The sequence below is a fragment of the Arachis stenosperma genome, chromosome 1 (assembly GCF_014773155.1).
Source record: "Arachis stenosperma cultivar V10309 chromosome 1, arast.V10309.gnm1.PFL2, whole genome shotgun sequence".
NCBI lineage: Eukaryota > Viridiplantae > Streptophyta > Magnoliopsida > Fabales > Fabaceae > Arachis > Arachis stenosperma.
Genome location: NC_080377.1, coordinates 5,986,674 through 5,997,896, shown reverse-complemented (window position 1 = coordinate 5,997,896; position 11,223 = coordinate 5,986,674). Strand labels below are relative to the sequence as shown.

The 11,223-nt window shown below is 35.8% G+C and overlaps 2 protein-coding genes across 5 annotated transcripts; one reads left to right on the top strand and one right to left on the bottom strand.

Annotated features, from left to right (window-relative positions):
• On the top strand, positions 1-488 carry LOC130939245 (uncharacterized). Its single transcript, XM_057867368.1, has one exon. It carries the CDS (start codon positions 66-68, stop codon positions 345-347), a length of 282 nt encoding a protein of 93 aa, XP_057723351.1. The 5' UTR covers positions 1-65; the 3' UTR covers positions 348-488.
• Positions 489-1,688: 1,200 nt separating this feature from the next.
• On the bottom strand, positions 1,689-9,070 carry LOC130965989 (phosphomethylpyrimidine synthase, chloroplastic). 4 transcript variants are annotated; one of them, XR_009081242.1, is made up of 8 exons: positions 8,884-9,070; positions 7,603-7,917; positions 7,330-7,457; positions 5,844-6,670; positions 4,985-5,661; positions 4,464-4,570; positions 4,118-4,308; positions 1,689-2,261 (listed from the first exon to the last, which is right to left on the bottom strand). XR_009081242.1 is itself a non-coding variant. In XM_057890738.1 (6 exons), exons 2-6 carry the CDS (start codon positions 7,911-7,913, stop codon positions 4,561-4,563), a joined length of 1,953 nt encoding a protein of 650 aa, XP_057746721.1. In that variant the 5' UTR covers positions 7,914-7,917; positions 8,884-9,070; the 3' UTR covers positions 1,689-4,560. The 4 variants fall into 4 exon arrangements, 2 of the variants coding, with proteins under 2 accessions (XP_057746721.1, XP_057746734.1); XR_009081241.1 differs by having other exon boundaries at positions 1,689-4,308; XM_057890738.1 differs by having other exon boundaries at positions 1,689-4,570.
• Positions 9,071-11,223: the final 2,153 nt, after the last annotated feature.

Genomic DNA, 11,223 nt, shown 5'->3' with positions numbered 1-11,223 from the left:
TCCAAAAAACCAAACTTTCCATAATTTCCAACCACCCCATTTTCCATTTCTATCAAAATTCATCAATGGCTTCAGTGATCATGTCATTTGCACCAGCAACAGGTAGAGTCTTTGCAGCAACAGCAGCAAAAGGTGCTTCTGGTGGCAACAAAGAAGAGAAGGGTTTGCTTGATTGGATCCTTGGCAATTTGCAGAAGGAAGATCAGCTTCTTGAAACTGATCCAATTCTCAAGAAGGTTGAGGACAAGAGTGGCGGAGGAACCACTAATGGCGGCCGCAGGAACTCCGTCGCCGTGCCGCAGAAGAAGAAGAATGGTGGATTTGGAGGCTTGTTTGCTAAGAACTGAAAATTAATTGAAAAAAAAAAGAAAAAAAGATGAAGCATTTTAATTTCCATTGCTATATAATTTACCTTGTTTAAACGTTATGTTAAATTCTCTTGACCATTATGGAATATTTTTATGCTGTGTGTCCCTTTTTTTTGCTCTTATTGGTCATTTGTATTTACAGAACAAATGGATTCATTTTTGGATCAGTTAGAACTTAGAATTGCCAGGTACATTCTGTTTTCAACAATTTGGATTGTTTGAAGTCTTTAGGCCAATTTGGTAATATAGTTTACTTATCTTGGCAATTAACTTGAATTTATGTGATATATATAGTTTGACATATGCAAATTTCAGTTTGTAATTGACCAAATTCATCATCTTAATTATCTTTCTAATACTTAAATGAATAAATGAAAAATAAATTACCATTTATACCCATAAAAGATCCAGACACTGACAAATGTATCATATAAGAATAAAACGACAATTATAACAATAGAAGATGGCTTCCGTGTACCAAGAGTACCGGACATTGGTTACTAAATTGGTCCGTTAGGGTACTCTTGGTACACGGAAGCAATCTTCTGTGGTTATAATTGTCATTTTATTCTTATATGAATACATTTGTCGGTGTCTGTATCTTTCATAGATACAAATAGTAATTTATTCATGAATAAAAATTGAAATATATATATCAAAGACAGAAGATTCAAAAATTTTCTTTATTTAAAAATAATTAAAAAAATAAATTAGTACTCCCAAGTCCCAATAGATGAAGATAAAAAAAATTAATAAATAGTTTGAAACCAGTTATTATGTAAGATATCCACAATTTCATTTTCATTTTCAATTTCAATTTGCAGATGACCACCCAAAATGAGATTCATTGTCAAATGAGATTTACTAAATCATACAATTAGCTAGCTAGCAAGTGATGTTGTTGGTCTATGCAATGTTAGTGATACACTTAAGAAAATAAAGAGATTTTTTGCTTAAGAAAATGTCAGTTTAAGATCTATTAGCCTAGCTGTGGACTTAAATAAATAAATAGTTGCAATCTCTAGCATCCTCCCATTATCAGATTAAATATTCCACAATACTGTGATGTTTATATGTGGTCATGGTTACAGTTTACTACAGTTGATTTAAGCATGATTTGCTGTGAAATATTATCGCATCGCTTGATTCATGTATCCAACCTAACGGAACAAACTTAACTTGTTATTGTATAGTTGATTAAGCATATAAAAGTTGGCTTTCAAATTGACAAGAGGTTTATCTATATTTAAAAAATAATAATAATAAATAATAAACCCATTCATATACAACCATACATATACAAACAAAAGCAGTGTCAAAGGTTTAGAACTTCGAATCCCATCAAAATACTACACAGCTAGTTCTGCTGATACAAACACAAAATACAACCATACATAGTAATCATCAGATGGCACCATCGTTTTTGTGAAACTAAACACATTCAAAAGGTAGACAGACACACAGCAGCAAGAACAGGTTAATAGCTTCACACATTCTGTGATTCAAAGTTTCTCAAGAAAGCATGCATAAATTCATCCCTGGAAGGAGTTGGTGCAGCGGTTAAAGAATTTGATCTTGAGAACGAAGTGTGGATGAACTCAATGCAGTCTTCAACTGCAGCTGCCCTATAATAATCAACAGATGATGCCGCCGTCAGCTTCGATTTTCCTACAGACGTCGACAACCCTTTGTTCAGGGGTCGTCGTCTACTGACAGAACCACAGCACATAGCCCTTGTCAATCTTTCAGCAACACCCTTAAGAAACTCAATGGGAGAGAACTCCGAACACCAACAAATCCCAAAGATGCATCTCGGCTCGCGCCGAATTCTAGCCGGTTTAGTCCTCCTAGAGTTGTTCCTCAAGGACAAGCTTTTGTTCTCAAAGTAGTAGCCTGTGTGATTCATTGTGTTTCATATAACTTTAATTTTGGGTACTAATCATCAAGATTTTTATATATGTGAGGTGATTTTGAAAGGAATACAGGTAAGACCCAGAGAAGCACAGTTGTTGAAAAAGGTTTGAACTGTGAAAATGAGAGAAGGTCTTGAAGTGTGCTTGAGTGAGGAATGAAACAAGTTCATACATTTGTGTTTATCATGTGAGTATCTTTGGTTACTATAGAGCTTGTTTGTAAGGATACAAGGGCATGTGCCAAAAGGGTGGGTTAAGGAGGTTAGAAAAAGTGGCATTTTTTTTCAAGTAATGTGTGAAAAGTAAAAGCTAATATGAGTAGATACTGTTGCTTTTCTTGCTGGGTTTGCTTCCTGTTTCTGATGCACTGTCACTCATTGACTAAATGACTATGTTGGTAATTGTTCACAACACTTTCATAATCCAAGCATAGAAACACCTATGTGGGTCCCACAATTGGTAATAACACATTTTTGAGAAGTCGAGTGTATAATGTAAGATAGTTGTTAGTTTTATGGATAATTGGAATTCACCACTTTGATTTTTACACCATGTGCACTTCTGAAAAATTCGAAAACTGTGCAAATCAACTACCTAAACTTTCCCAAATCTGCAAATCAAGTATATTGATATGATAATCTTTTCCGTTCATTGTTAACAATAAAAAGACATTTTTAACAGAACATGGTGTATCAAAGTTGTACAATTTAGGAAATTTTAGAGGCAATTCACACAAAAAACAAAGTTCAACAAGGCATAATACATTTGTTTTAGTTAAAACACATGTTTATAAAAGTTTAAATGACTGATTTGCACATTTTCGAATTCCAAGGAATAAAATACAATGTAAAGTTCTTTAGAAGTAAATTCGCACACAGATCCAAGTCCCAGCCCAATCACATCCGCGATCCCATAATCCTAGTCCCAAATCTTTGGGAATCCAACCTCCGATCCTGACCCAATATTGCAATTTCATCCTCAAACTGCACCTTCAATTAATCAATTCCTTAATCCTAATACAATACCAAATCTTCAGGAGACCCCTAGAGTGACACCTTGATGGAGGCCTTTTGAGTCCTATAAACAGGTAGAGCTAAGACAGCAAGGGAATTAACCCTACCACCCTCAGGCAGCGTTTGAAAAAGAGACAAAGACCGAAAGGCTGAAACTGAGAGACAAAGACTGAAATAAATCTCAGTATTGTTTGGTGTAAAGTGGGAGACAGACTGAAATAAGAATGAAACTCTAATTTAATTTACACAAAAGGTAAAGTTGAAATTAATTAATTGAAATGAAAGTATTTTATGTATAAAATGTTATTAAAGTTTCAATCTCCGTTCCCAAAAATTTCAGTCCCCTTTGTCACCACTGTTTAGAGATACTAAAATACTGAAATTTGGGTGACAAAGACTAAAATTTTAGTATTAGTCTCTGAGCCAACAAACATGATACTGAGTCTTAGTCTCCCAGTCTCCGTCCCAATACCTCAAAATAAACGCTACTTGTAATACCACCATGAGATGTATGTAACCCTGCAGTCTATATTACCACACTCCAATACCCTTAGAAATCGATATGACCCCATTCCAATACTAAACTTTTATTTTTCACCTCTTAAATCTTGATGATGTCAAATGTACACCAACTTTGGATGCCCAAAAAATTCATTCTATTCTAAAATACATTAGCAGGAAGAGTAAAGGCTATATGCTATATTTTCTTATCTTAGCTCTATATTAACAAACTAATAACTTCAGATCTTTGTATTATATTTTCCAGTTTAAAAAGTTTTAAACCCTTAGAAATTAACATGGCCAACAAACTGAATCTGCTTACCAGGATTGGCTTAAGTCCAAACCATTGTATATAAGGCACACTCCCTGCAGAAGCATACAAAAAAAGAAAGAGAAAAATGCACGCTCCCTACGCAGGCATCACCCTGATCAGGTTCAAAGGGACTATCTCAGCCTGATCTGCTAGCATCCTAGCTTTAATAATAGCCAGTGCTCATGCAGATTCAGGCACCCCTGGTGCATCTTGGGTATTAATAAAGTTTCCCAGAAAGATAAAAAGATGATACCAAACAAAATACTAGTACACAATTTATTCCTGACAATTGGATAATTCACAACAAAAGTAAAGTTGAAGATAGGAGTTCTAAGATGTTATCAACAAACTGAACTTTGTATTATTCTCCTACAGCCAGCTTGAAAATGTTTCACACTATCCTTATAGATAAGGCCGGTTGTGTAGCCAATTCTACCATTGATCTGCTTCATTTACATAGTCCTGTAATATATGATAAAAGTAAAATAAGTACATCTTGAGAAAAATGAGGCACTGCACAAGCCACAAAGCAAATCGATGCATGAGGCTCCCACTTGATGAGGCCTCAAAATAGCTATATGTAATAATAAATTTATGTTTGGATACTTCAGCAGATAAGTTGATACTTCAGCAGATAAGTTGTTTTAAGATAATCTGTTGTATTTGGGATGTATGAAAAAAAGCTGCTTTTATATGATAACATTATTAAAAAGGGTATAAGATGATTAATATAAATATAAAATATTTTATAGTTAGGTCAATCTGGTTAAAAACTCAAATAGTGTGTATTGCACAGAAAGCCTTTTTCACATAATGCTCAAACATAAGCTTATTAATTGGAACTTAAGTGATGAAAATGTTCGGGGATAAATTCACCTCTCTTTGGAATTTAGGTATGTTGCTGGCAAGTAAATCTCTCCACCAGCTTCACCATGCTGCTCCCCACTGATAGTTTTCTTGGCAGCTAAAAATTCAGCACTCATAGCATCCATCCCACGCTTCAAAGCCTCCTCGGCATCGCCATAGCCATGTTGCTCAGCATACTTTCTGACATCCTCGGTTATCTTCATAGAGCAGAATTTGGGGCCACACATAGAGCAGAAATGGGCTACCTTTGCGCCTTCAGATGGCAATGTTTCATCATGGAAGGACATGGCCGTCATTGGATCCAAAGACAAAGCAAACTGATCCATCCATCGGAATTCAAATCTTGCCTTGCTCAGTGCATCATCCCATGCTTGAGCATGTGGATGACTCTTTGCTAAGTCAGCAGCATGAGCAGCTATCTTGTAAGATATAACTCCGGTCTTCACATCATCACGATTTGGTAGACCGAGATGTTCTTTTGGAGTTACATAGCAGAGAAGAGCTGTACCAAGTGCCCCAATATTGGCAGCACCAATAGCAGAGGTAATGTGATCATAACCAGGGGCAATATCAGTTGTTAGTGGACCAAGAGTATAGAAGGGTGCTTCATTACACCATTCTAGCTGCTTCTGCATGTTTTCAGGAATCTTGTGCATTGGAATATGTCCAGGTCCTTCATTCATCACCTGTAAAGTAATTCAATGCACTGGTTTCTTAAGATCATATGAAATAGATAAGGTCGCCATCTAGCCCAAATAATATTTAGAGTCAATACAAAATTGAAGCTAAGGAGTAAGTTACTTCAAAGGCTATTAATTTATCAGAACATTAGTACGTGCATATCAAGAAAGTTTTATGATTTTATCACCTGAACATCCTTTTCCCATGCTCTACGTGTCAGTTCTCCTTGCGTCAAGAGCTCAGCAAATTGAGCGGTGTCATTCGCATCATATATGGATCCAGGTCTTAGCCCATCACCAATGGATAGTGCTATATCATACTGATTGCAGATGTCAAGTATTTCGTCCCAGTGCTCATAAGCAAAATTCTCTTTGTGATAAGCAAGGCACCACTTTGCATGAATGGATCCTCCTCTGGAAACTATTCCTGTCATGCGTTTCGCTGTTAAGGGAATGTACCTAAGTAGAACACCAGCATGGATAGTGAAGTAATCAACACCCTGCTCGGCTTGTTCAATCAGTGTATCCCTGAAAACCTCCCAGCTAAGGTTTTCAGCAATGCCGTTAACTTTTTCAAGTGCTTGATAAATAGGTACGGTCCCAACTGGCACGGGGGAGTTGCGCAAGATCCACTCACGAGTTTCATGGATATGGCGACCTGTTGAGAGGTCCATGACTGTGTCGGCTCCCCACATAGTTGCCCACTGAACCTTGTAAACTTCCTCTTCGATAGAGCTAGCAACTGCAGAATTTCCAATGTTTGCATTTACCTTCACCAAGAAATTTCTTCCAACTATCATAGGCTCCAACTCCAAGTGCTTCTTGTTGGACGGGATGATAGCTCGTCCACGAGCAACTTCTGACCTCACAAACTCCGGGTCAAGCTTCTCACGAGTGGCACAATAAAGCATCTCCTCAGTAATGATCCCTTGCTTAGCATAGTACATTTGAGTGAATCTTGGTGTACCAAGTTTCTCTCTCCTATCAACCCACTGTGCGCGCAACTTGGGGAGTCCTAATTTATCCATGAAAGGAAATGAAGGAAATGAAGTAAATGAATGTATTTTCTAATGGCTTAGTGTAAGCGTATAGACAATCAAAAATTAGATTCTTCAATGACAATAATAAGTTAAATAAATATATACAAAAAAATGCTAATCTGGCTAGGTGTAATGTATAACCTCAGATTTCAAAAACACAGCATAACCAAGATACATATTAGTGCAGAATTTGCAATTCTTTGAAACTTAGCCTTAATTAGTCGATCACATATCGATAATAGTAACAAATTGGAGAATGCGAAGATAAGCGTAAACTGACGTTAAAACAATAATTTATAAAAGGACAAGTAAAAACATCTTGGAACGAGATTATATATCATATACATGACCTGTTAATGAAATTCAATCAAAATAAGTTTCAAAGAGGAAGATGTAGTTCAAGTAATCTCAGTTAAGCACCTATAAAAGCTAGCAGAAAAGAAGTGATCGAAGAAAAGACAGGACTAATTGTACTTATGATTTTCCTCAAAGCTGGTGATGACATCAATGATTATATCATAGAACATGTGCATGAAAGGAATTATAGTCCTTGTTATCCCAACATTATGCATAAAAAAAAAATGTGCTGGTTTCCATTGGCAAAGAAAAATGACAACATGCTTGATTGCCATACCAATACTTGGGCTTATATTTTGGGGACCACTTGTATCATAGTTATCAAAGTGTCCTTCATCCCCAGAGAGGTGAACTCGTCGAAATGGAACTCTGAGCACATGACTAGTTCCTTCATGAATGACTTCCCTGTAAACATTGGTAATAGAATGAGCTATCCAAGAATATGCTGTGTGCTTATTCAGATTATCAACAATGGGTTGGAAAGCCATATATTATCTGAAAGCGAATCACATTGGTTGCATAACTTTCTAAAGGAGAAAACAAGTCAGACCTGTACTCTTTCGTGCTCTTAGGAAAGCACTGTTCGAAGGAAGGAAGAGGCTGAAAATCGGGGGAAGCAGGGTCAACGGTGTGCTTCTTTTGTTTGGTTTTGTCCGAATTGGTTGTTTGAGAATCAAATGTTAATGTTGCTCTAGGTACCGAAGCCACGTAAGAAGGGACAAGTTCCTTCTTCCAAGCACTTGAAATGCATCCAGCTACATCAAACCCAGGCAAAAATGTAGTACTTGGGAACTTCGGTTGAGAAGCATTGTTGCCACTTTTGCAAACAACTGATGTCACATTGGCATGCAAGGATGCCATCTCACTGCAGAAATATAAAATTTCAATGTTTGAAAGGTTAATTTTCAGTTAAACAGCAAGCAGCATGCATGTATAATGTCAGAATATATCTGTATACTCATATATGGAGAGATTCCCTGTTAAAAGAATCAAATTATGTAAAATTTTGACATTCACAAATTGCTTATCTAATTAACTACATATTCATGAACTTCAGAACCTCCAAGTTAGCTATGTGAAACATGAATCTGAGCCCAAAAAATTTAATATCAAATGTCACAAAAGTTAAAACTTATCCAACTATTCAAAATTTTTATCCATCTGTTTAAAATTAAAATTATTTTTCCTTAAAATAAAAGCTTAAACAAACAGATATGAGTCAGGCACAGAAGTTTATTAGTTAACCAAATACCAAAATCTCATGTTTTCCAAAGAGGTTTACATAAAAATAAATAAACAATAACAAAAGTTCCATTCCGGAACAATTTCAAGCACATCGTGCTCAATGGAAACATTCTTTTGTACATGCAAAGATATTTATGACAACCACAGAAGCCATCATGAGAGATATCAAAAAATCTCATAACCAGAAAGAATCATTTAAAAAAAATAAAAGAAATTATTAAGGGTTCAGTAAATAATAAAGGACACACAGTATATTCTCTCAATTAAAAAAATCCTCTTCGAACATGACAAGCTTAGATTTTTACGATTCATTTTTAAATTTGGACCACAATGGGTCCTACAATGATGAAAATGGATTTTTTTATGTGAAGTGAGAAAAATCCATTCCCATACAACACACCATATTATCTGAGGTGATAATTTTACACGATCCAATCATGCACAAACCTTAAGCACAAAAGGTTCGTCTTTAATTCACCTTTTTTAAAACCTAACAACAATCAATTACAAAAATTAATCTATTTACAATCGAACTATGTCAAAAAAGAATGAAAATGTATTGCGCGGAGAGAGAGAGAGAGAGAACCTTGAAGGAAAAGCTGGGTGGATTGGGGAGGGTAGGGTTGAGTGTTATCTGGAACGGAATAGAGAAAAGTGAGAGTGAGTGAATGTGATGAAGGATAGAGGGTTTATATAGAGAGTGAAATAATAGATACTTTTAAGATACTGACGCAAACCACACCACAAAATTCCGCATTCATTGTAGCATATAGATATTTCGAGAAAAAAAATCGCTTCTTTAGACTTTACTCTTTACATTACATTTGCATCTTACCAAATGTGGGGACTAACTTAGGTTTACAAAAATGTATATTAAGATTCATAAATGTTAAATATAATTTCAGAAAAGCTCATAATCTATGTAAAAAATATATGGATGTTATTCAAGTAAGTTTCTCCACATGCGTATTTTTTCTGCTCATAATCGTTTGTTATACACGTTTCTCATATAACGTATATAACGTAAATCTTTTCTGCATGATAAACCTTTTTCAAGGTAAACATTTTTTTCTTTTTGCGTTTTCGTTCTTCTTCTTTTTCAACCTAATAAAATTCCTTGTTCTCTACATTATGGATCTAGATTAACTTCGACGTAATTAGCTTCGTCGTTCTTCTTCTTCGTTTTCTTCTTCGATCTGGACTTCTGAATTGAAACAATGAATGAATCAACTTCAAATCAGTTGAATGAGTGTGATTTCGATTATTCTTCCGAAACCCATCAATTTAACGAGGTTTGGATTATTGAATTTTGAATCGAATTCAATCGAATCCAATTGTTAATTTTTTTTTAATTAAATTGAATGAACGGAGGTGATCTGAATCTGAATTTAATTGAATTGATAATATCTAAATTGTAAATAGAGTTGTTTCGAATTTGGTTTTATATAATGGATTATCTTTCATTTACTGTGAGTAACCTTTCAGTTCGGTAAGTATTATAGAATTGTTCATCATGAGCATGTGTTTGATTCGGTATACAGAAAGGAGTCTGTAAATAAATTAGAGGAATATATTCTGTTTTGTTCACTGAGCTCTACATAATTGTTTGACCATAATAAAGCTTTCGGTTCACCATGCAGACCAGCTATATTGTAGATAAAAAATTTGTCCCAAAGGTGGGAATGATTTTCAAGACACTAGAAGAAGTTGGAAAGTTCTACAAACATTATTCCAAACTTGCCGGTTTTTCTACGAAAATAAGGAACACGACTCGGGACGGAGACAAGATTAAGAATCAACTAATCGTATGAACTAGAGAGAGGAGGTGGAAATCCAATATATCTCCAAGTTTGAAGACAAACCCTTTAGCTGGGTTAAATTGTCCGGCCAGGATTTACATACACATAATGAAAGATGTTGGTCTTTGGACAATTTTCAAAGTTGTTTTGAATCACTCACATCCTTGCTGTCCAAACCGGGCAGAGATGCTTAAACAACACAGAGAGCTTAACATGTTCGTGCGTTGCACTATTGAAACCTACGAGGAAGCCGAAATCAGACCGAGTAAAACTTACCAATCATTTGTGGCAGCAACTGGCAACCACCGTGAATTAAGTTTTATAGAAAAATACATGAGGAATTACATCACAAGTGAAGTACGAAATATTTCTGAACAAGACGATGCCAAAGAATTTGGGAAGTACCTACTAAGAATCAAAGAGAAGAACCAAAATTTCTTCTTTGAACTCAACCTCGAAGGCGATCATTGCATTAAACATGCATTTTGGGCCAACGCAAGAAGCAGGGCCGCATGTGAGTATTTCGGAGACGTGGTTTCATTCGACACTACCTACAACTCAAACAAGTATTCCGTTCAGTTGCAAATAGTTTTATGTTCGTTGAATGTACAACTTTTGGTTCACCACGGTCTGGGTGTGTATTTATGCAGGTACAATCTAGTTTTAGGTTTTTTTGTGGGTGTGAATCACCACGGTCAGTTGACCCTTCTCGGATGCGTGCTAATGAAAAATGAGGAAATTCAATCATTCAAAAGGCTATTCGAGTGTTGGCTCCGTTGCATGGGAGGGAAGGCACCAACAGGCATTCTTATCGACCAATGGCATCGATTCAAAGGGCCATTGAGGTCTGCATGCCAACAACAATTTACCGGTGGTGCATCTGGCACATCATGAAGAAGATCCCAAACAAACTAAACGGTTACAAGCGACACGACGAAATTAATCAAGATATGAACCATGTTGTTGGAACTCGTACACAAAAGACGAATTTGATAGAAACTAGAACGATTTCATCACAAAATACGGCCTCGAAGGCAACAAGTGGCTGTCAGGTAACCGAGATTTCAATTTGAATTATTTTCATGTCCATACCTTTTTTTTTCAAAACATGAACTGGTTTCGGTTCA

Bases quoted from the DNA above. Each gene is read 5' to 3' on its own strand.
- LOC130965989 (XM_057890738.1), bottom strand. From the start codon at position 7,913: ATGGCATCCTTGCATGCCAATGTGACATCAGTTGTTTGCAAAAGTGGC. The intron at 7,458-7,602 runs GTCTGACTTGTT...CAATGTTTACAG, and splicing joins AAGAGCACGAAAGAGTACAG to GGAAGTCATTCATGAAGGAA. The intron at 5,662-5,843 runs GTGATAAAATCA...ATTACTTTACAG, and splicing joins CATGGGAAAAGGATGTTCAG to GTGATGAATGAAGGACCTGG.
- LOC130939245 (XM_057867368.1), top strand. From the start codon at position 66: ATGGCTTCAGTGATCATGTCATTTGCACCAGCAACAGGTAGAGTCTTT.